This window comes from Lissotriton helveticus, chromosome 3_1, assembly GCF_964261635.1.
Source record: "Lissotriton helveticus chromosome 3_1, aLisHel1.1, whole genome shotgun sequence".
NCBI lineage: Eukaryota > Metazoa > Chordata > Amphibia > Caudata > Salamandridae > Lissotriton > Lissotriton helveticus.
Genome location: NC_136061.1, coordinates 1,744,572,672 through 1,744,598,253, shown reverse-complemented (window position 1 = coordinate 1,744,598,253; position 25,582 = coordinate 1,744,572,672). Strand labels below are relative to the sequence as shown.

Sequence of the window (25,582 nt, the reverse complement as noted above, 5' to 3'; positions counted from 1 at the left end):
ACGCGTTAGCACTAAGGGATTGGAGTGTGGTCAAAAAAATAAAAATAAAAAAAATCAAGAAAAGAACAACAAGAGCCCCACTGACTTTCTCTGCGGATTTCTTCTTATATTAATGAACTAAGACATGGGCTGTTCTTTGTGTGCTCCAAGGAGTATTGTGCAAATGTTTTCAATCTTTGATTGAATTAAGGGATGAAGGGTGTTCTCTTCCCTACTTTTCTTTGGATGCACCAAACTGATCTGTTTTTCTAGAATCATACTAAGTGATACCGACTATATGAGCGCCCTTGTATCCCATACACCCAAAAGCTTTGTCCAATCTATCCCACCCCACTCCACCCTACCAATCTCCCCCACATCAGTCTACCCCAATCCAATATATCCATTCCAATCTACCCCAGTCTACCATACTCCACTCCAATCCACCCCAATCTGCCACACTCTACTTTGCCCATATCTACCCAACTCCACACCACATTACCCCAATCTGCCCAATTCCATTCCAATCTACTTCACTCATCCCCAAAGTACCCCACTCTACTCCAGTCTATGCCACTCCACTCCATTTTACCCCAATCCACAACACTCCAGTCTACCTCATTCAACTCCACTCCAATCTATCCCACTTTGATCCATTCCCCACAACACTTCAATCTTCCCAAATCTATCCCACTCCACTTCATCCCAAATCTACCCCATTCCACTCCAATCTACCTCAATCTATGCCACTCTCCACTCGACTCCATTCCAATCTACCCCACCCCACCCCAATCTATTCCACTCTAATCTAATCCACTTTAATTTACCCCACTTTAATCTATCCCACGCCAATCTATCTCACTCCACTCCAATCTATCCCATTACCATCTACCCCAATCTACCCTAATCCACTCCAATCTACCCCATTCCACTCTAATCTACCCCAAACTATCCTACCTCACTCTACCCCAGTTAATCTACCCCTCACCAATTTAATCCACTCCAATCTACCCTACTCCAATTTACCCCAATCCACTCCATGCCATTATAAACTACCCCACTCAAATCTACCCCAATCTTTCCCACTCCACTTGATCCCACTTTACCCCATTCCATTCCACCCCACTCTAACTCTATTTAACCTACTCCAATCCACTCAATCAATCTACCCTACTCCACTCCAGTCTACACCACTTAACTCCAATCTAGTCCACTCCAACCTAATCTACCCCAATCCACCACAGTCTATCCCACTCTACTCCAATCTACCCCACTGCAATTTACTCCAATCTACTCCATGCCATCCCAAACTACCCCACTCCCCTCCAATCTACCCCAATCTTCGCTCCCTCTACCCCAGTTTACCCCACTGTATCTTAAATTACTCTACTCCACCCCAGTCTACCCTACCCCACTCCAGTCTATCCCACTTCACGCCAATCAACTCCTCTCCACCCTAATCTACCCCAATCCACCCCAGTCTATCCCACTCTACTCCAATTTACCCCACTCCAATTTACCCCAGTCTACTCCACGCCATCCTAAACTACTCCACTCCCCTCCAATCTACCACAATCTTTGACCCCTCTGCCCCAGTTTACCCCACTTCACCCCACTCTACCTTAATTTACCCTACTCCACTCCACCCCAATCTACCCTACCCCACTCCAATCTATCCCACTACACTCCAATCTAATCCACTCCACCCTAATCTACCCTACCCCACTCCAATCTACCCCACCCCACTCCACTCCAATCTACCCCACACCACTCTACCCCACTCCAATCTACCCCATTGAAATCTGCCCTAATCTACCCCACTCCAGTCTACCCCAATCTTTCCCACTGCACTCTACCCTAATCTACCCCACTCCACTCCAATCCACTCCACTCCACCCCAATCTACCTTAATCTACTCCACTCGACCCCACTCCAATCCACCCTCCACACTCTACCCCACTCCACTCACCACAATCCACTCCATGACATTCTAAACTACCCCACTCCAATCTACCCCAATATTCCCCCCTCCACTCTACCCCACTCTACCTCAATTTAACCTACTCCACTCCACCCCAATTTACCCTACTTCGCTCCAATCTAGTCCACTCCAACCTAATCTACCCCAATCCACCACGGTCTATCCCACTCTACACCAATCTACCCCACTGCAATTTACTCCAATCTACTCCATGCCATCCTAAACTAACCCACTCCCCTCCAATCTACCCCAATCTTCGCCCCCCTTGACCCCAGTTTACCCCACTCTATCTTAATTTACCCTACTCCACCCCAGTCTACCCTACCCACTCCAGTCTATCCCACTTCACTCCAATCAACTCCTCTCCACCCTAATCTACCCCAACCCACCCCAGTCTATCCCACTCTACTCCAATCTACCCCACTCCAATTTACCCCAGCCTACTCCACTCCATCCTAAACTACCCCACTCCCCTCCAATCTACCCCAATCTTTGCCCCCTCTACCCCAGTTTACCCCACTCCACCCCACTCTACCTTAATTTACCCTACTCCACTCCACCCCAATCTACCCTACCCCACTCCAATCTATCGCAATACACTCCAATCTACTCCACTCCACCCTAATCTACCCTACCCACCCCACTCCACGCTACTCCAATCTACCCCATTGAAATCTGCCCTAATCTACCCCACTCCAGTCTACCCTAATCTTTCACACTGCACTCTACCATTAATCTACCCCACTCCACTCCAATCTACTCCACTCCAATCTACCTTAATCTACTCTACTCCACTCAACCCCACTCCAATCCACCCTCCCCACTCTACCCCACTCCACTCACCGCAATCCACTCCATGCCATTCTAAACTACCCCACTCTAATCTACCCCAATATTCCCCCCTCCACTCTACCCCACTTTACCCCATTCCACCCTACTCTACCTCAATTTAACCTACTCCACTCCACCCCAATTTACCCTGCTTCGCTCCAATCTAGTCCACTCCAACCTAATCTACCCCAATCCACCACAGTCTATCCCACTCTACTCCAATCTACTCCATTGCAATTTACTCCAATCTACTCCATGCCATCCTATACTAACCCATTCCCCTCCAATCTACCACAATCTTCGCCCCCCTCTACCCCAGTTTACCCCACTCTATCTTAATTTACCCTACTCCACCCCAGTCTACCCTACCCCACTCCAGTCTATCCCACTTCACGCCAATCAACTCCTCTCCACCCCAATCTACCCCAATCCACCCCAGTCTATCCCACACCATTCCAATCTACCCCACCCCACTCCATGCTACTCCATACAACTCTAGCCCACTCCAATATACCCCATTGGAATCTGCCCCAGTCTACCCCAATCTTCCACACTCCACTCTACCCTAATCTACCCCACTCCACTCCACTCCAATCTACTCCGCTCCACCCCAATCTACCTTAATCTACTCCACTCTACTCAATCCCACTCTAATCTACCCTCCCCACCCTACACCACTCCAAACTACCCCACCACACTCTACCCCATTCCATTCCAAAATACCCCATCCCACTACAATCTCCCTCATTCCACTCCATTCTACCCCACTTCACTTTACTCTAAACCAATTTACACCATTCCACTCCACCCCAATCTACCCTACTACACTCCAGTCTACCACACTTCACTCCAATCTACTCTGCTCCACCCTAATCCACCCCAATCTATCCCACTCCACTCTTATCCACCCCACCTCACTCCACTCTACCACATTCCATTCTACCCAATCTACCCCACTCCACTCCAGTCTACCACAATCTACCACACTCCACTCTCCACCAATCTACCCACCTTCACTCCACTGTACCCAATCTACCCGACTCCACCGCACTCTACCCCACTCCAATCTACCCACCCCACTGTACTCCAGTCCACCCCATTCCAATCTAACCCACTTCAATCTACCCCAATACCCCACTTCACTCCAATCTAGCGCATTCCACTCCACTCTACCCCAATCTACCCTACTCACTCCACTTCAATCTACCTCATTGCACCCCAACCTACCCCACCCCACTCTACCACACTCCAATATATCTACCAGATTCTAACCCACTCCAATCTACTCCACTCCAATATATCCCAATCCAATATATGCCACTACAATCTATCTCAGTCTATCTCACTCAACTCCACATTATCTCATTCCAATTGACCACATTCCACTCCAGTCTACCCCACTTCACTCCACACCCCTCCAACCCACCACACTCCAATCTACCCCACTCCTCTCCATTCTAATCAACCCCACTCATCTTAAACTATCCCACTCCACTCCAATCAATCAATCCACACCATTCTTCCCCACTTCACTTCAATCTATCCCAATCTACCCCACTCCAATGTAGCCCAATCGTTCCCGCTCTACTCCAATCTACTATCTCCACTCAAGGTTTCCCTAGTCTATCCCACTCCACTCCACTCCAATCTACCCCACTCTACTCCAATCTAACTATCTCAACTTAAATCTACCCCATTCAACTATAATATACCCACTCCAATCTACCCCACTCCACCCAAATTTACCCCACTACAATCTAACCCAATCTACCCCAATCTTGCGAACTCCACTCTACTCCAATCTACCCCCCCCCCCCCCGAACCCCACTCCACACCACTTTTAGTCACACTGGTGAACAAGATGGTTAAAACCATTGCCAAAGCCAAAAGCTGTCACATAGGGAAGGCCTATTGGGTTTTCCAATGTGTGTTCTGTTTCTCCTCACCTGATTCAACGTTATAGGTTTCACATCAGTGGTGCCACCCAGTGGTCTCTTTAGGTAAGCTCATCGTGGTTGTTTTCCCATTCCTTGCATGTGGTCAAGGGATAGTTTGCTATGGTGCTGGAAGAATCCTTCCACCTGCATAGCAAAGGGAAAAAAAGAATTCCTCCGGCTAACCTTTCAAGCAAATGGAATCCCCAGAAAAGGAATCCCTCTGCCAGAACGGACTTTAAGCACCAAAGCTTCTTGCACTGGCATGAACTACAGCCTCCAGCCACAAGGATGCCAATAATTGTTTGATTGCCCCTTCCTGGCCATCCAAGCACTCCTGCTACCCCTCCGCTGCATGTGGCACCAAATGACCTCCCTGTACAAAGCACTGTCTCTTACCCACACCCTACAAAGTACTCCTTTTTGGCTTGACCCCTGAGTCCCTAGGCACTAGCACCCGTCTCTCTGCCTGGTTTCCCGAAGTGCTTTAATAAGGATCTCCCTCCTTTGGAGTGTACCGTTCAGGGAGCATCATCTGGGTTGGGAGCACCCGTGGAAGTAGGGAAGACAGCTCAGTAGAAGGAGGTAAGTGTAAAAAAATATTGATGCTTAGCATCTCTGTATGTATGTGAGAATACATGTATGTGATTGTATGAGGTGTGCACGTATATGTTCTGTGTGTGAGCATCTGTGCATGTATGCATGTGTGTGTACATGTATGAAGAGTATGCTTGCACTACTACTCACTTAGGTGGAATTCTGGTCCTTAAAAGGTGATGGAATTTCTTGGCAACAAGTGAGCATCAATTAAATAATGCTCATGGCATGTTTGTAGTAAAGTGTTTGAACCTGCGGGATTGTGTTAATTCTTTTCATCGTTTTTTTTTTTTTTTTGGTAAGCACGGGGAGATCGCGTGATTTGCCCAGAGTCACAGGATGCTGAGCCAGTGCCGAGACTCGAACCTGGTTCCCCAGCTCCAAAGCCGGCAGCTAAGCGACATCCTCTCCCCTACATTAACCGCCCCGCCAAAGCCCCACACCAAAGGCTCAGTAAAAACTAGACACGGGGTTTTAATATTCGGAATTATTGGAACAATGAGCACCGAGGCCCGGGTGAGGCTGGAGAGGGCCGCGCTCGCTTCTCACCGCAGCCGCCTGTGCTGCCTCCCTGCGGCCAGCAGAGGGCGCCCTCTGCCCGTGCTGGGGACGCCTCGCTCTCTCTCGCTCTGCCTGTCCTGCTCCTGCCTGACGTCAGGCCGGTGACTGAACAGATTTCAGCTCCAATCAGCCTCATGTGGTATTTTTTCAGCTGGAGTTGAGGCTGCACTGCCCGGCTGCTTCCCCGGGCAGCCCAGAGCGCGGCAGGAGTCGTGCAGCGCCTTGTATCCAGGACAGGAGCCCCCAGAGCGGGGCGGGAGACCTCTCTCTGCTGCACAGGACACCTTCCGTCCAGGACAGGACACCCCCGGCCGGGCAGGAGACTTCTCTGCGGGATAGAGCGGCACACAAGACCCCCAGCCGTTGGACCGGGCACTTCACACGGGACAGGGGAGAACCCCCCCCCCTTTTCAGGATCGGAGACTAGGAGAGACAGGAGATCACCCCCTCTTCTGCTCAGGGGAGCAGGCGGGGCAGGGGCCCCCTCGCCGGTCAGGAGACCCCCGCCACAGGTGCGAGGAGTACCATGCCAGCATGCACGCCTGCACCCCCCTCCTCCTGGCCTTGACCCTGCAGGTCTGCGCCCTGGACACGGAGACTCCCACAGGTCAGTGCGGGGGGCTCGCATCTGGGGCCGGGGGTGCGGGGGACTTTTAATCTACTTGTTCCCCTCGTGCCTAGTGGAATTCACTGCAGACTCTTGTGCGTAGTAAACATCTTACTTACAACCACTTTGTCCTGACCTCTCACCATCCCCCTCGTAGCCCTTACACCCCCCCCCCCCCCTGTCAACCACGATGGGAGTTTTTGCTGTGATTTAGACACTAGTCTGGGGGGAGGGATGCGAGACCTGCTGGGGGAGGGAACAGGGCAATTAAGTCCACCGAATTGTTATTGCTCGTATTTATCACATAGATAGCACCCAGCCTGGCAGTGCGTCGGTTTCGCAGCGCTTTCGGGAGTCCGGGGAGGACTTTCCGAAGAGTTCAGACCGTCTCCCCAACGGTACCTCGGTGGAGCAGTGCCCGGGAGCGGCGGTCGCCACAAGTCCGTGTGGGGAGCGGACGGTCCATACTGCCGCCCGCACTGTGTCTAGCGGAACACGGGCGGCTGAGCCCACTCCAGGCGCTTTCTGGCTTTGGAAGTGACGGGGTGCCCGATTCTTGATTACGGCAGGTGTTCTTCTCAGCAGGGATGTCCGGGGAGAGGCGTTCGCTGTCTCGGACCCCTGCGAGCATGTCGGGAGCTGTCGGTCCTTGGATGGGAATGGATAGAAGGGACCCCCCTCACGTGTGCTGAGTGCCAGCTGCACTGTAGGTGCGCAGGAGCTGTTCAAAGGCTGGCATGCCTTCATTCCGTGGTCAGGGGTCTTCGGGTGTGCCCGGTCTCTGGGAGGGGGTTGTGGGCTGGCCCAGGAGCACGCCCGTGGTCGGCCCCCTAAAAGCACCGTAGTCTGACCCCTGGGAGCACTGTCCTCAGCCTACCGCATGGAGCCCGTTCATGCTCTTCTCACAGGGGTCGTGTTACAATCTCTGCTCCCTGAGAGCACATTCAACTGTCTGTCGCCCAGGGGCAGGATCCATAGTCTGCCCCCTGGGCTCGGGTTCTACGGTCTGGCCCCTGGGCTCGGGTTCTACGGTCTGGCCCCTGGGCTCGGGGTCTATAGTCTGGCCCCTGGGCTCGGGGTCTATAGTCTGGCCCCTGGGCTCGGGTTCTACGGTCTGGCCCCTGGGCTCGGGTTCTATAGTCTGGCCCCTGGGCTCGGGGTCTATAGTCTGGCCCCTGGGCTCGGGTTCTATAGTCTGGCCCCTGGGCTCGGGGTCTATAGTCTGGCCCCTGGGCTCGGGGTCTATAGTCTGGCCCCTGGGCTCGGGGTCTATAGTCTGGGCTCGGGTTCTATAGTCTGGGCTTGGGTTCTATAGTCTGGCCTCTGGGCCCGGGGTCTATAGTCTGGCCTCTGGGCCCAGGGTCTATAGTCTGGCCTCTGGGCTCGGGGTCTATAGTCTGGGCTCTGGGTCTATAGTCTGGGCTCGGGTTCTATAGTCTGGGCTCTGGGCTCGGGTTCTATAGTCTGGCCTCTGGGCTCGGGTTCTATAGTCTGGCCCCTGGGCTCGGGTCTATAGTCTGGGCTCGGGGTCTATAGTCTGGGCTTGGGTTCTATAGTCTGGCCTCTGGGCTCAGTAGTCTGGCCCCTGGGCTCGGGGTCTATAGTCTGGGCTCGGGTTCTATAGTCTGGCCTCTGGACTCGGGGTCTATAGTCTGGGTTCGGGGTCTATAGTCTGGGCTCAGGTTCTAAAGTCTGGCCCCTGGGCTCGGGGTCTATAGTCTGGCCCCTGGGCTCGGTTTCTACAGTCTGGCCCCTGGTCTCGGGTTCTACGGTCTGGCCCCTGGGCTCGGGTTCTATAGTCTGGCCCCTGGGCTCGGGGTCTATAGTCTGGCCCCTGGGCTCGGGGTCTATAGTCTGGCCCCTGGGCTCGGGGTCTATAGTCTGGGCTCGGGTTCTATAGTATGGGCTTGGGTTCTATAGTCTGGCCTCTGGGCCCGGGGTCTATAGTCTGGCCTCTGGGCCCGGGGTCTATAGTCTGGCCTCTGGGCTCGGGTCTATAGTCTGGCCTCGGGGTCTATAGTCTGGGCTCGGGGTTTATAGTCTGGGCTCGGGTTCTATAGTCTGGCTTCTGGGCTCGGGTTCTATAGTCTGGCCCCTGGGCTCGGGGTCTATAGTCTGGGCTCTATAGTCTGGCCCCTGTGCTCGGGTTCTATAGTCTGGGCTTGGGTTCTATAGTCTGGCCCCTGGGCTCGGGGTCTATAGTCTGGCTTCTGGGCTCGGGGTCTATAGTCTGGGCTCGGGTTCTATAGTCTGGCCCCTGGGCTCGGGGTCTATAGTCTGGGCTCGGGTTCTATAGTCTGGGCTTGGGTTCTATAGTCTGGCCCCTGGGCTCGGGGTCTATAGTCTGGCCTCTGGGCTCGGGGTCTATAGTCTGGGCTCGGGGTCTATAGTCTGGGCTCGGGTTCTATAGTCTGGCCCCTGGGCTCGGGGTCTATAGTCTGGGCTTGGGTTCTATAGTCTGGCCCCTGGGCTCGGGTTCTATAGTCTGGCCTCTGGGCTCGGGGTCTATAGTCTGGGCTCGGGGTCTATAGTCTGGGCTCGGGTTCTATAGTCTGGCCCCTGGGCTCGGGGTCTATAGTCTGGGCTCGGGTTCTATAGTCTGGCCTCTGGACTCGGGGTCTATAGTCTGGGCTCGGGGTCTATAGTCTGGGCTCGGGGTCTATAGTCTGGCCCCTGGGCTCGGGTTCTATAGTCTGGCCCCTGGCCTCGGGTTCTATAGTCTGGCCTCTGGGCTCGGGTTCTATAGTCTGGCCTCTGGGCTCGGGGTCTATAGTCTGGGCTCGGGGTCTATAGTCTGGGCTCGGGTTCTATAGTCTGGCCCCTGGGCTCGGGGTCTATAGTCTGGGCTCGGGTTCTATAGTCTGGCCTCTGGACTCGGGGTCTATAGTCTGTGCTCCGGGTCTATAGTCTGGGCTCAGGTTCTAAAGTCTGGCCCCTGGAGCACATCTCATAGTGTGGCCCTGGTAGGCACCTAGGCGCACGTTCCATGGTCTGGCTCTGGGATCGTGTTCCATAGTGTGACCCCTGAGTGCACAGTTCAGGGCCTGTCACCTGGGGACTGGGGTCATACCCCACAGTGTGGTCCCGCGCCACCTAGAAGCATGTTCCGTTGTCTGCTCCCTGGGTCTGCGTTCCATAGTGTTACCCCCCCTCCCCCGATTGTGTTATAGTTTGGTCCCTGAGAACACAGTCCTCGGTCTGACCCCTGGCAGCGTCGCATAGTGCGCGCCCTGATAACAACCTCTACAGTCCGTCACCGAGGGCACGACTCGTCGGGTGCTGCCTGGGAGCCTGCTGCCTGCCCCATAGTGTGTCCCCAGAGTGCACAGTTCACGGGCTCTCACCTAGGGTCATAGTGTGTCCCGGTAGCCATGTTCCGCGGCCTGCTGCCAGGGTCGTATTGCCCCTATGCCAGTGTTACATGGTGTAGCTCCTTGCAGCGCCGCCCATAGCCTGGTCCCGGGAGAACGCCTCTCCCCGGGCCCCGGGGAGCACAGTTCTCAGCATGTCACCGAGTGCGTGTTCCGAGGTCTGGTGCCTGGGAGCACAGCCGGCTCCCTTAGGTCGCGGCGCATTGTCAGGTCCTTATGCTCTTGTTGCATAGCCTGGAGCACAGTCCACAGCCGGTACCCCGGGGGCATGGTACATAATCCCCGGGAGCACATACCTCGGCGTGGCCGCAGGGAGCACAGCCGGCCCCCTATGTTCGTGCTGCACTCTCAGCTCCCGGGGATGGGGAGCACGGTCCACAGCGGGGTGCCCCGGAGCACAGGCGCGCTATACCGCGCGTTCCGCCTTCACGTCCCCTGGGGCGCGTTGCACAGCGAGTGTCCCGCGAGCCCCTGCTATACGGAGGTCCGTGCAGTGAGTTGTGCGGTGAAGCTCCGTGTGCCCCTGGTGCACAGGTGCCAGCAACCACCGCAGCAGGGACTGCTGGGGGCACTTTACAGCCTGGCACCGTGTGAGCGTGCTCTGCCAATAGGCCCTCTGCACTCGTGTATCGGTGCCCGTGTGAGCCTGCTCTGTCACTAGGCCCCTTCCCAGCCCTCTGCACGTGTGTCCTGTAGCAGCCCGATATGTGGTTGGGTCTTATAAGACATTTGTGTATCGGTGCCAGACTTTGGGGTCTGTATAAGAGTGAATGAAGGCGCCGTGTGTCCGTAGCTCAATGTAGGGTTGCTCTGTGCTGGTGACAGGCTTGGGCATGGACGTGTCTAGGGTCACTGTATCCAGCGCCTCACTCTGGGTCCATATAATCCTGCTCTGTGGTCGGGTGCTGTTTGACACTGCTCTCTGGTGCGTCTGTATGAGTGGGATCTCTGACTGCCCCCCTACACGCCTGCTCTGTGACGGGGAACCAGGTTTCCATTGGCCCTATGGTCACGGGACCCCCGCTGGGCTAAGGGCTGCTTTTCGTATGGGTGTGAGATCACCGTCTACGCAGCCTGGCAAATAGCCCAGTGGAACACGCACCGTGTATGTGTAGAGACGTAAATGCCCCCCGGAAATCCTTCTGGAGATGGTAGGGACCATCGCTCGTGACACCTTGTCCCCCACTGCCGGGTACCTAAGAAACGGGTTCCTTAGTCAAGTTCATTTTAAAACTACTTGGTCTTCGGGTTCCTTACAAGCATCTTCTGTGATCTCCTCCCTTACAAGTGTGCTCGTTTAATGGGGTTTCTCCCAAACATGCTCTGTAATTGGGTTCCTTTGGGTGCCCTGTAGTCGGTCCCTTGCACGCATGCGCTGTTGTCGGGCTCTCCTATAAAAGTGTTCACTATGGAACTGAGCTCCATTTAACGATGGCTGCAGTCCGGTTCTCTGAGCGTGCTGTGTTCTCGAGTTCACCTCTGTGGTCACGTTCCAGTGTGTCTTCTCACCATGCTCTCTAGTCAAGCTCGCCTAAGCTAAAAGCGTTCTAATGCCAAGTTTATTCATGCAGTGCCACCGTATCCCCAAGTGTGCTTTTTAGGTGGGTGCATTAGAAGCCTGCTCTCTGGCCGGGGTCCTTATAAACCTGCTGTGTATTCGGGTTCCATGCACGTATGCTCCCTGGTCTCATGCTTCCGTTTGAGCAGCAGGTGCAGTCGCACCGAAGCCCACCGAACCCTGATGATGGCTGTATTTCACAGCCCAGACCGCTGCCAGGTGGACCGTCTCCTACGCTGCACAAGGGTCAATGACACACACCCCTACAAACGTGCTGTGTATTCGGGTTCCATGCACGCATGCTCCCTGGTCTCATGCTTCCGTTTGTGCAGCAGGTGCAGTCGCACCGAAGCCCATCGAACCCTGATGATGGCTTTTTTTCACAGCCCAGACGAGGGTCAATGCCACGCTGCCTTCCCACTGGCCTGGCTCCCTACAAACGTGCTGCGTGTTCGTATACCCTCCAGCTCGGTTCCTTGTAAACCTGCTCTACGGCCAAGTAACACGTAAACGCGATCCGGGTTCGTGTACAACTGTACACGTTTCTCACTGTAAACCAGTAGCCGTGTTCATCTACGCGGGCTCTGCTTTCGAATTTCGGGGGGCATCAGTGGGTTCCGTAGGGGTGCGACGGATGGCTCTGTATGGATTTGTTCTTACAAAGGGTTGCCTCACACTGAGCTGAGGGTCTTTACCCTTAGGACTCACCAGCCGCGTGTATACAGCGCTCACTCCCAAGAGGGAGCCCCATGTGCTGGGTTAGTGCTCGGTAAGTGCTCCCAGGTCAGGGGTGGGTCTGCATGCGCCCATTCTCGGCTGTTCCTCGGTATTCCCTCGACCCCCCTGTGATCTGTGACGTTCTCACACCTCTTTAGTGCACTCTACTCCGTATAAGGTTATATCCTTTGACACAGTTAGGGTGAACACACGGAGATATCATTTATTTCCTGTAACAGATCAGAATTTACCAAAATCGGATGGCAAACAGTGCCGGAGGGTGCTTGGTCAAGCAAGACAAACGGACTCCGCCTACCCCAACAGGGTAGTAAACTATAACGGAGGTGTAGAAGGTTCCTCTCCCTCATAGGACCCGGTGCTGCAGCACTAATGTTAGCTGCTGCGCACTAGAACCAAGACCGAGCTTTAATCTCGACGCATCCTTGTGCGCTCTGTGTGAAACCTCTGCTTCACACCATGGTCTCCCATGGGAAGTTGTTTTTTAAACCTCTCAAATGTGCACTCTTCCGGTCGGCCCTTTAACGGCGGCCCCAAGCCGGGTCCGCCGAGGCGGGGCCCCCCGGAGCAAAGGCAGGACTTCATTATTTCAAACCCGGCTCAAATCACTCCCTCTGGGCCGTTGGGAGGATGTTTAAACGGGTCTGAAGGGGGAGGGGCGCGAGGGCAGGAATACCGAGGAGGGGCCGGGGTTCAGAGGAGGTGCAGGGGCGGGTGGTGTTCAGAGGAGGGGCTGGAGAACTGGGAGGACAGGGTCGGCTTGGCGACCCCATAACCAGATCCCTCATTGCCACCCCCCCCACCCTCATCTCTTACTAGCCCCCTTTCACATTGATTTAATTTCTTTTATAGCGCTGTTCACCCCAAAGTAGTGAGTCAGAGAGCTTTATATCAACACATATTATAAAGAACAATGAATCATTAAAGTGTGTGAACTAATGTATAAGGCAAGTTATATAAGACATTGAGGGTTGCAAAGGTGCAGGGAATACATAGTCATCCGCCGTACTGATTGGCATATGTTAAGAGTCCTTAGTCTGGAGAAACTCAAACACAGCCCTTTAAATGTAGGGAGATTGAGAACATTAACTGTGCCTTTCGGCGCTGCAGTTTGCAGCAGCTCTGATGCTGCTTCATGGCTCGCTGCCCTATATTGGAAGGATTGGCATTAATAATCTGTAAATAACCAGGATCGCTGTGGCAAAGACAGACTGGGCTTTAAAAAAATGAGATCTGCATGCTGAGGAGTGCTGTGGAGCAGGAACACCAACCCTCTCTGCTACTTTATTATAATGAGTCAAGCTGTGGCTAGGAAAGGCTCGGATCCCTCCAGCAAGCTAATTAATCACCAGCGTTATCTTAACATTTTGTTACGTTCTGACAACGAGCTCTGCCGCAGGTGCCTTAACCTCTGTGAGATATATTCAAATGGAGCTCAGGGTGGAAAATACAGCAGTAATCGAGGTACACTTGGCCCCGGTGCCACTGCACCTACTGCATCAATGTTAGCTAAGCCCCGGTAGAGGGATTTATTCATTTTTCTTTTTAATCAAACCTGATAATTCATGTTTTTACAAGAGAGTGAAAGACTATAGGTTACATTGTAAGCTTTCGTGCACAGGGACGGAAGTAACACCCTTGAAAATACCCAGTAGCCCCAGGCTACCAAAGTCTTATTTACCTTTGGAATTTGAACCATCGGGTGGCTAAGAGCCAGCGTGAACTGTAAGCGTAAATTGTGGTTTGTAGCGCGACAATTGTAACTCGAGTTACCTGATTTTTACTGGTGTGACCAATATTTTAATGTCTTGGTTGGTACAAAACGTACGACAAATCACCTACATTTGTTTTTCCTCAAATCAGTACATGTTTAAAATGTATACAGAAAACACTTTAACATGTGTTCCAGAGCTGCCTTAATGATCCATGACTGATAGATAGTTAAAGTAACAGACAGCAAAGCTTGTTAAAAATGGATACTGACGATTTTATATACCATTCTGCCGAATTTATATAACGTCCTATTAACTATCAAATCTGACCCTTTGCAAAATCTTAAAGATGATTAGCTAGCCGGTATTTTTCTCTGGGAAAGGTGGCAACCCTATTTGAGACCCAAACACAATATATATCACTTATGACACCGAGATATTGAACGTTTATTAGGATGGGTTGGAGGGGTGTGTGTGTGTGTAGGGGGGGGGGGAGTACATGGGCTCAATATCCCTCTCGTGTGCTGTGAGCAAATGCCAAGCTTGACACATCTCCCTGTGTTACCCAGACTCGTCCCTAGCGCACAGAGACTGCCTGTCCTAGCACTCTCCACTAACAGGAGAAGCACCATTCACCTGGAAGAGAATCTCCTCCCCCTCTGCCCCCCCCCCACCCCTAAGTCTTCTGCCGCAGGTACCATTCACCTTGTAGACAGCGTCACATCCCTCTTCCCAGCCTACTAAATTAGATGCTTTGGCTTGGTTGAATTAATAAATGTATACCAAAATAGAAAAGCGTGTATTCAAGATGAAAATGTGTCTAATTTCATAACTCATAAGCTGATGTTTGGAAAAAACATGGTTTACTTTGTTATATATATTAAAAGTTGTTATTGGAGATATTAATCCCGAGACGTTGGGAGACTTATTACTGATATGTTTGGCTTGGTACCAGGGGCATTCCAGCAATGGCTGTTATATGTTACCCATGTCGATTAATTCAAAATTGACAAAGCATGTTTACATTGGTGGAGGCAGTAGGGTAATCACTGCTGATAATTTTGCATGGGTTGGCTACTAATGTAATCTTGTCTGATATGGTCACTGTTACAACAGTAGCTCAGGAGGATATTCCTTCAACATAAGTAGCTCTTATTACAAAAAAGGTTGGAGGCCACTGTTTCAGTCCTTCGTATCAGTGGACCCGGGGATCCTTCATCATGTGCTCAAAGAAAAGCTCGGGATTAATAAGGCTGCAGCTAGCTGACTCGAATAATACCTCTTACAGGTGTCAACGTGCACAAATTGGATTGGAGAATTTCTCTCCAAACCCATCCCTGTAACTTGTGTTGTAAGGCCAGTGTTTCATTTTGGCACTCTTATAGTTCAATATCTCTGCTGAACCCCTTGGGTCACATCTAAATGATCTCGCAATTAAGCATCATCTCAATGCAGTTGTATCTAGTCATACATCAACGTAATCTTAGATTCCAAGCATTCAATCATGTCCTCCTGCTTACTCCTATACAAGGGTGGCTGAAAAGTAGACACTTGAAACTAAATTAATACAGAATTTCTTCTTCTCTCACCTAATTTATTTCCAGATCCCTTTTAATCATATTAGACAAGAAACCTACTTGAAGCCGCATCTAACTTCTGGTAGAAGCGACACATTCCCAACTAAATCTTAGAAACTCTGAACCTGCTGACCTAAAAGTACATTTCAATACCTGTTCCGCTCCTGCCTTAACTAAGTCCATACACTTCTCTCCTGTCTTCCAAATGGCACACTGCTGCATCCAGGTTACTCTCAAATTCCTGTAAATTAGACTACCTCACACAGGTCCTGTATTTCATACAATGATTCCTAATTGAGGCAAAACATTTAAATAAGATTGACTGTTTAACAGGGGAGGTGCTGCACTTAAATCTCCCTAAATGTCTTGTCCAGAAACTGACCATCTCTGACGGATCTCATAGTTAGAAACAGAGGAAATGATTGCCTTCAGATCCAGGGATTTAAGAAAAGATCCTGTCATCTCTCGACCTTTCGCAAGTCACGTGCCTTGCTTTTAGAACTCTTTCTGCCTCCAGTAGGATATTACATGATTTTGAGAAATGTATTTGATCTCATGGCTCATAGGCAATTGATGTATCTTGACAGTCTGTTATTCATTGTTGAAAATGACTTGTGACCCTGAATGATGCAGGTATAGCTTGTTATCTTCAAGACTGTTTCAGTAATCATTTAGAAAAAGGCAAACTCTTGTAATGCCTTTAGAGAAGATGACATCATTTTTAATGAAGGAACCTGCACTTTTATTGTGCACTTTTTTTGTTAAATTCAACCGAAACTACTATATTACCAGTGACTGTGGGAGGTGATTTGTAGTAAATTACGTACCATCAGGTTGCTGCCCTCTTTCATGCCAACCCTTTCTGTTTAGGAGAAAATAAGCATTCCTCTATATGAACAATTGTTACTTACCTGTAAACAGGTGGTTCTCCAGTATTGGTGTCTTTCATAGATTCACATGCTTGAATATCCCCCGTCGTCGGAGTGGGAGTCCCACGGTAAATAAAATAGCAATAATATACTATATATATATATATATATATGTGTAACATAAAACCTGAAATATGTAATAGAAAAAAGGCATAACAAGCCTACACATATTTCTACATAGGAATGCATGGAAAAGGAAAAACCATTTGCAGTCTATCATTGTCATTATGTTGGTCCAAACTACAGCCAATCAGGCGCCAGCAACCCTCTAGAACCTTCTCCTCAGAGCTCAGCACCTCAGATTTTCGTAGCACAAGAGTGACCACAGAGTCTATGAGGAGAAGAGAGCCTCTGAGGGGAGGAGGGTGGGTCGCATGTGAATCTATGAAAGACACCAATACTGGAGAACCACCTGTTTACAGGTAAGTAACAATTGTTCTTCTCCAGTATTAGGGTGTCTTTCATAGATTCACATGCTTGAATATAGAATAGAAAGCAGTAATATCCGAAGAAAACTTCCCAGCATGATACACATGCATAGACTTATAAAACCAAATATGTCTATAGTCATGCAAGACGTACAGTAATAAGGTAAACCATAATGGAGGAGGGAAGACAGAGGCTCGCCTTATTGAAATAGATAGCGAAGCATAGCCTGTCCCACTGCAGGTCTGCTTTGTTAATGGTACCTAGGCAGTAGTGTTTCATAAACATGTGCCTGCTTGACCATATGGCTGCTCTGCAGATCTGATGCGGCGGCACACCGGCAAACAGGGCAGTTGAAGACTACATCGCCCTGGTAGAATGGATCCTCACTGAAGACTGTAGAGGCTTGCCTGCCTGTGGATGGCAGAAAGCAATGGCCGAGGAAACCCCACGAGCAATTGTAGGTTTGGGAACTGGACGCCCTTAGTGGAAACGTCCATAAGCTATGACGGTGGCAAATGTCAGCAGCCGCATAAATCCATCTAGCTATGGTGTGTTTAGACACTGCTTGTCCTAGCTGTATATTTCCATAGGCAATAAGTTGATCGGATTTGAGAATGACAGAGGTCCTTGCAAATAGAAATGTAAAACATCTTCTGATGTCAAGAGTATGTAATGCCCTCTCCGCAGGGGATTGCGGATTAGGAAGAAACGTCTTTCAGATAACTGGTTCTTTCAGGTGAAAATCCGAAGGCACCTTAGGCATACACCTTGGGTTTGTACGTAGCACCACAGAATTGGGCGTGAATCGTAAGAAAGGTGAATTGACAGTGAGAGCTTGAACATCACAGACTCTTCTAGATGAAGTTAATGCTAACAAAGAAAAAAAAACGTTGCATGTTAGGAATTTGAAATACATCCTGAAAATTGGCGCAAATGGGTGGCGCATGAGCTGCGCTAATACTACATTATAATGCCATGATGGAGGCGGATGACGTACAGGAGGAAACATTCTGAGTAGTCCCTTAAAGAACTGTTGTATTCTTGAAGAATAAAGAGAGATGGACCCATCCTGACGTTACCTTGAAATGGCTGCCAAAAAGACCTTCAACGTTGTATGAGATAAGCCTGATCTTGCAGGTGCAAGAAAAAAGGTAATATCTGGTCCGGCATTGCAAGAAATGGGTGAACCCCAGCAGATGAACACCAAATGCAGATTATCATTTATTTATTTATTTATTTATTTATTTTTTTTTTTTTATGATTATTTATTATTATTATTTTTTTTAAACTGTATGTCTTTAGTAGGTGCTCTCGCGTAAGCCAGTACCTCTTTACAATCCGCCGAGATAGTCAGATGAGCTAATACAAGGTGCTCAGGCGCCAAGCTGCTAATTTTAGAGAAGCCGGAATTGATGGCAAATTTGACCATTCTGAATGGAGAGGAGATTAGGAATTGGTCGAAACTATATTGGATCGTACTCTGAGAGGAGAAGAAGTTCGGTGAACCAGTATTGGCGAGGCCACCTGTGGGCGATGAGAATCAAACGATAAGGCTCTTTGTTCATCTGACGGAGAATTCTCGGAACCAACGGTATCGGAGAAAAGGCGTAAGCATATATTTGAGACCAGTTTATCGAAAACGCCTTCCCCTGCGAGTCCCTGTGGGGATGCCAGCTGGCAAAGAAACAGGCATAAGCTGTTCTTTTTTGTCGCAAAGAGGTCCAGATCGGGATGACCCCACTGCTGGAAGATTCGATCCGCCGTTGGCTGATGCAGTTCCTATTCGTGGGTGGACACCTATTGACCTGCTGAGGGTGTCCGCCAGCACATTTGCAACTCCCGGCCATGAACAGTCAAGAGTTTGATCCTGTGCCATATTGTCCAAGCCCATATCTCTTGGGCTTTCTGAGATAGAAGAACCAACCTCGTTCTTCCTTGTTTATTAAAGTAAGGTATACTTAAAGTATTGTCTGTACAAACCAATACTGTGCTGATTGTATAATTTGGCACTTCTGGAAGGAATAACGCACACCCCTTCTACAAATTTCTTTCTTGGACCCACCAACAAAAAGGGGGGGCCTCTTGCATCCGAGGATTGATTTGAATGAGATCTTCTAAGGAACTGGAGACCTGCAACCAACGTAGAAGAACCACCAAGTGGGAGATGCAGGCCCGTCGCTCGTGTGAGACAAACACCTTTGCTAGGTTTGTATTGATTGATGGTCCGAGAAATGTTGATATCGGAGCTAGTACTAGTTGGGACTTGTCATGATTTATTGAAAATCAGGTCTTGAAACAGTGACTGACAAGTCTGGGTGTGCTGGACTGCTTGTAAATAAGAGTGAGCCCTTATTATACAGTTGTCTCAGGAATGAGAAATTTGTATGCCTTGCAGACGTAGATAGGCTGCCACTGGTGCCAGGATGTACGTAAAGACAAGTGAAACTGACCTAAATCCAAGAGGTAGGACTTTTATTGAATAAGTTCTGTACCTATTGTAAAGCGTAGCCACTTCCTATGCTTAGGAAGGATTGGCACATGAAAATAGACATCCTGGAGGTTGAGAGTAGTTATAAACTCGTTCTGGCATAAGAACTATAGGATTTTGTTGAGGGACAACATATGTAAAGTTTGCGCAAAGATCTAAAATTATGCGCTACTTTCCTCATTTGCTTGTTGATGAGGAACTGAGAGTAAACCCTAACGCTGTTGGTGATTCGGAACCACTCCGACGGTCCCTGTTTGTATCCATATAGACACTTGTGAAAACGACACCCGTAGATGAGAAGGAGGAGGTCCCTTTGGAGGTGTAGAAAGAGGGAAATTAGACAAATTCTAAAGTGTGCCCTTGGGCATGACGTTGAAAAAAAAACCCAACGGTCCTCTGTCACCTTTGACCAAGTGGAGTAAAAGTGAGATATTAGAACTCTGACGTTTTTGGAGGGAATAAAGGTGTGTTCCCGGTAATCCATCGTTTCTTAGAAGAGTTTGCCTAGGCTGTACGATGATTGTCTATGTAGGACCTGTTGGTAGTGTGCCTATGTGACTGCGTTTGATTTGAGTAATGCAGTTGGTTCTGATTGTAGGAGCCAAAACTGGATGGAACTCCCTTGAAACAAAGGACGTGGAGCTACGTCCTCGGCACCACGAAAAGGCTGCGATTCTATATCCCGAAGGTGCGGGCAGTATCTGTGTCCTTTAGGATGGTCTGCAGTGCCTCATCAACATGCTGGCCAGAAGGGCTCCTCAATCAAAAGAACAAGTGAAGTATAGAAGTCTGAACCTCCTTGCGAAAGACGCAGCATTGAAGCAAAATTGTCTTTCCCAGACTGCCCCTATAGTGAGCTGTGGAAAACCTGTACACGCAATGTCCGCTTCACAGTGTATCCTTTCTGATGCACTTCTCTCTCTCTCTCTCTCACTCCTGCAGGATCTTCAAAGCGTGAGGCTTGGAGGATTCTGGAATAAGTGCTACTGGCGCCAACATGTCAGAGCACATATGGCGGCATACCTGCCCAACTGTCTTGCAAGATAAACGCTGTGCCGCCTGAATAATGACTGAGTCAGGGTAGGCTGAATAGTGGGGAGCTTCACATTTCTTTTCGAGGCGTGAAAAACAAACCGCCGGCACAGAGTTTGACCTCTGCATGAGTCTAACACCTTCTTGCTAAATAAAGTCTATGATAGGAACTGAACGAACTTGTTTTTGTGGTTTCCCCCGGACGAGGGGAAAAAGGGAAACGCGATTCGCCACTCTCTTCATAAGGAGGGGATAGCCTCCAATATTCACCGGAGGTGAATGCAATAGAGCTCCAGTTTTTAGAAGAAGATATAAAGGCAGGAGTAAAAAGCCATCACGCCATCACGTGGATGTAGCAGAAAGCTGCAGTCGACGAGATAAATCGTCTACCAAAACACATTGTGCATAAAAGACAACCGTGTGTGAAACCAACTGTCGACGGGCTCAACCGTCGACGAATCCAATAGTTGACAGGGTCATCCGTCAACGAAGCTAACTGGCGTCGAGGCTGAATGTTGACGAAGTTCACCGTCTACGGAGCTCACCATCTACGGAGCTCACCGTCTAGGAGCTCACCGTCTACGGAGCTCACCGTCTACGGAGCTCATCGTCTACGGAGCTCACCGTCTACGGAGCTCACCGTCTACGGAGCTCACCGTCTACGGAGCTCACCGTCTACGGAGCTCACCGTCTACAGAGCTCACCGTCTACAGAGCTCACCGTCTACAGAGCTCACCGTCTACAGAGCTCACCGTCTACAGAGCTCACCGTCTACAGAGCTCACCGTCTACAGAGCTCACCGTCTACAGAGCTCACCGTCTACAGAGCTCACCGTCTACAGAGCTCACCGTCTACAGAGCTCACCGTCTACAGAGCTCACCGTCTACAGAGCTCACCGGCTACAGAGCTCACCGGCTACAGAGCTCACCGGCTACGGAGCTCATCGTCTACGGAGCTCACCGTCTACGGAGCTCACCGTCTACGGAGCTCATCGTCTACGGAGCTCACCGTCTACGGAGCTCAGCGTCTACGGAGCTCAGCGTCTACGGAGCTCAGCGTCTACGGAGCTCAGCGTCTACGGAGCACACCGCCTACAGAGATCACCGTCTACGGAGCTCTCCGTCTACTGAGTTCACCGTCTACGGAGCTCATCGTCTACAGAGCTCATCGTCTACAGAGCTCATCGTCTACGGAGCTCATCGTCTACGGAGCTCATCGTCTACGGAGCTCATCGTCTACGGAGCTCATCGTCTACGGAGCTCATCTTCTATGGAGCTCATCGTCTACGGAGCTCACCGTCTACGGAGATCACCGTCTACGGAGATCACCGTCTACGGAGCTCAGCGTCGACGAGCCTACCGTCTACGGGGCTCACCGTCGACGAGCCTGTCGTCTACGGGGCTCACCGTCGACGAGCCTACCGTCGACGAGCCTACCGTCGACGAGCCACCGTCGACGAGCCTACCGTCGACGAGCCTACCGTCGACGCGCCACCGTCGACGAGCCTACTGTCGGCGAGGCCACCGTCGACGAGGCCACCGTCGACGAGCCTACCGTCGACGAGCCACCGTCGACGAGGCCAACTGTCGAAGAAATTACCATCGACAAAACTCCCAGTGGTCTACGAGCCTGTAGTCGACAAGAGGGCACTGTCCTCACTGTCGTCGACGCATGCCTGGAGGCGTTGTCGCTGCAGAGCAACAGTGACGGCAAGATTGTCGTCAGAGGATACATAGACCGTATCGTCGACAAGCTGGCACATTTTCACGTAGAAAAGTGCGCAGTGTGAGTCTAGACGCCTGAGAGTAAATCTCGTGGGCGTAGATGTGGGAGGCAGACTCAAAGAAGGCCAGAGACCCCTTAATTGTGATGTGCTTCAGCTGGTGAAGTAGAGGAGAAGCATCACTTAAACGTGAATGTGCAGGACAAACAACACAAATTCCTCCCACATCAGAAGGGGGGGTACAGTCTAAGCACAAGAACAACCCCTTCTCCTCTTACCATGTCAGAGACAAGCAGAGTGTTTCCATATACTCTTCATGAGGGTTCACAGGAAAAGGTCACAACTTCCTACAAGTGACACAGGGTCTGAAAGTAGACTTCATGTAAGAAGACAGTACAACACTGTGATATTAAGAAGAAGAAATTGAAGAAAATTGAAGAAAATTGAAGCAAATTGAAGAAAATTGAAGAAAACTGAGCAGAGCTCAGGGAGACTCCCTTCACACGACGTGCGGTAGAAAATCTGAGGTGCTGAGCTCTGAGGAGAAGGTTCTAGAGGGTTGCTGGCGCCTGATTGGCTGTAGTTTGGACCAACATAATGATAATGATAGACTGCAAATGGTTTTTCCTTTTCCATGCATTCCTATGTAGAAATATGTGTAGGCTTGTTATGCCTTTTTTCTATTACATATTTCAGGTTTTATGTTACACATATATATATATATATATAGTATATTATTGCTATTTTATTTACCGTGGGACTCCCACTCCGACGACGGGGGATATTCAAGCATGTGAATCTATGAAAGACACCCTAATACTGGAGAATCAGGTCGCTTCTACCAGTAGGAACTTGTTGATCGCCATTGCTCAGTGGTCTACATTTTCTATGTTAGGCACCATTCTTTGAAATTTGCTTAGTTTGAAATCCATTCCCTACATAAAAACCTGGTCTGTGTGATAGTCTCGGAGACCTACTCTTCCCCTAAGATGTAAGATAACTGCCATCAGCTGCATGAATACTGTTGGTCACCTTCGGTTTATAAACTCCAAAACAAAGTCAACATCCAACCTAGGAAGCACTTATTGGTCCCAGATCTTGTGTGCCTTGACAGTAATCTAGCTCCAAGTAGGTCAAGAATTGTGCTTAACCTCGTACCCAGCATGGGCTGTGTCCTGCCGCCTAATTGAACCTCTTGCGGCATTCAATCATGCATGAGCGAAAGGTCCCAGCTAGGTGCAAAATCTTAACCGCCCCTAGGCCAGCACTGTATGGCACAGCACCAACAAATCAAAGAGTGAACACCTCTAAAGCAGTTCGAAGTCCATCTGCCCTCCAGCCCATATGCTCCCTTACTTGGTTCCCCAATCTTTCTGTGTTTTGCCACACACATCTGGAAGAGCATCCCTGTGGAGATCCACCTACGTGCACCTGATGAATCATCTGGGAGTACCTCAAACCCAACTTGACCCCATCAACCCTTTCTTTCTCAACCGGGGGTGAAGTCAGTTGTACGTGCCCACTCTGGTAAATTTATGATTTGACTCCAACGGCCACAGTAGACATGAGATGTAGACGGACACTACCCTGATTTTGTATCTTGACTATTGGTTGACTTGGAGGGAGGGAGGAAACTAGATTAGTGTTGCTGGGAAAAAGATACGCAGAGGGCCACACCAGATGCAGGAGTGGGGATTGTTTCAGAGTGAGGAGCATTGCACAAAGAATCCTCACTCCTCTCTACCTCCCTTCATTGGAACAGGTGGTGAGCACTTTGGTGCTGATTTTTCACTGGCATCATTGTGGGCAAGGTGTCAGCCTGCCGCTTGTTAGTCAGGCAAAGGATAGGTTAGCCACGTACCATGCACTAACTACTGTAGCCTGACTGGCTGCCTCTTGTTAGCCCGGCGTGGGTCAGGCTAGCCCCATGCCATGCTTTGACTGCTGCAGCCTGATTGGCCGCCACTTGTTGGCAACGCAAAGGATAGGTTAGCTGAGTACCATGCATTGACTGCTGAAGCCTGATTGGCTGCCACTTGTTAGTGAGGCAAGGGACAGTTTAGCCCCGTGCTGTGCTTTGACTGCTGAAGCCTGATTGGCCGCCACTTGTTGGCCAAGCAGAGGATAGGTTAGCTCAGTACCATGCATTGACTGTTGAAGCCTGATTGGCTGCCACTTATTAGTGAGGCCAGGGACAGTTTACCCCCATGTCGTGATTTGACTGCTGAACCCTGATTGGCCGCCACTTGTTAGTCACACAAAGGATAGGTTAGCCGAGTACCACGCATTGACTGCTGGGGTCTGATTGGCTGCCACTTGTTATCTGTCAGGCAAGTGATAGGCTAGCCGCATGCTTTGCATTAGCTGCTGGGGCCTCACTGGCACATGCTGTCTAGTCTTAGGTGCTGCCTCGAGTCACGCCTCTCTCAGTATCGAGCTAGTAACTGTGAAGCTGGCTAGTGTGGTCTGAGATCTGTTCTACCGTTCCAAATGTATGCATCCCCATCCACAACACACAGAGCGAGATGCCTTCACGAGACCTGTCAATAACACCCCTCTGGGCGAGAGCATGAGTGCATGTCAATATTACCACTGCTGAAGCTTGACATCGAGTTCTTTCTTCCCCTCGAAAGAAAAGAGCTGGTATTGACTGTGTTTTGTGTCCTTTTCCTCCGGCATTGACGTTCAAAGAACCTGTTGTGCAGTGACTCACAGGCGAAGCTGCACTGTGAAAAGGACGTGAAGTCTTTTTTTGTGTCTTTGCCCTGTGGTTGACCCTCCCTGTTCATATACTATCCATCAGTTTAATATTATCTATACAACGCTGACGCACGAGCTACTGGCATGATGTACATCTAGTGTTCTGTGTTTGGTGGCACCCAATTTATGGGGGCGGGGCATTTATTCAACAAAGGCTGGGTTTGGGCTATTTTCAGGCACTTTGAGTCATATCCATGTGCAACGAGCACTTTTCAGATAAACTAACACAATCATTGGAACCTATTCCTTACCTTTCTTCTCACAGATACCTGTTTTCCAAGCTTGGTGAATTGATGTGGATCTCAGTGCAATGCTGCCATTTGTATTTGTATGTAATGTACTTGTATGCACTGAATCCTCTTGGCTGGTCATGCACAGTTTACCACAAACCACATTGCCACTTGACACTTACATAGCGGTGTTATTGTCCCTGTACCACGTTTTATACATCTCGAATGATGGAAAGACCGATCTTATATATTTGAAAGACCGATCTTATATATTGTGTTCCAGCTGCTTGCTCACAAACAAGTGCATTGACACAAAAATACTTGCTCCTAGAGATACAATAAGACCTTCTTCTAAATTCATGAAAGAGACAACTGCACTTTATCACAGATCTCAATTCAAGCAGAGCTGGCAAGTCATAGGAAATACGTGTGAGATATTCAACTTGATTATACAACACAGGGTATGCCATGTGAAGCAGGGGGACATCAGGAGAAGTGCCAAGAACCTTAAATGCATCTAACTCCTCCTTACCTTGGAGAACAGATCC

General features: G+C 50.0%; 1 protein-coding gene across 2 annotated transcripts in view; it reads left to right on the top strand.

The window, feature by feature from the left end:
• The first annotated feature begins 6,047 nt into the window (after positions 1–6,047).
• The window catches only part of PTPRU (protein tyrosine phosphatase receptor type U), an 870,052-nt gene continuing 850,517 nt past the window's right edge, over positions 6,048–25,582 (top strand). For both annotated transcript variants that reach the window (XM_078682521.1, XM_078682520.1), the window contains exon 1: positions 6,048–6,490. In XM_078682521.1, the coding sequence (XP_078538647.1) occupies positions 6,418–6,490 (73 nt within the window). In that variant the 5' untranslated portion in view covers positions 6,048–6,417. The remainder of the gene's footprint in view (positions 6,491–25,582) is intronic.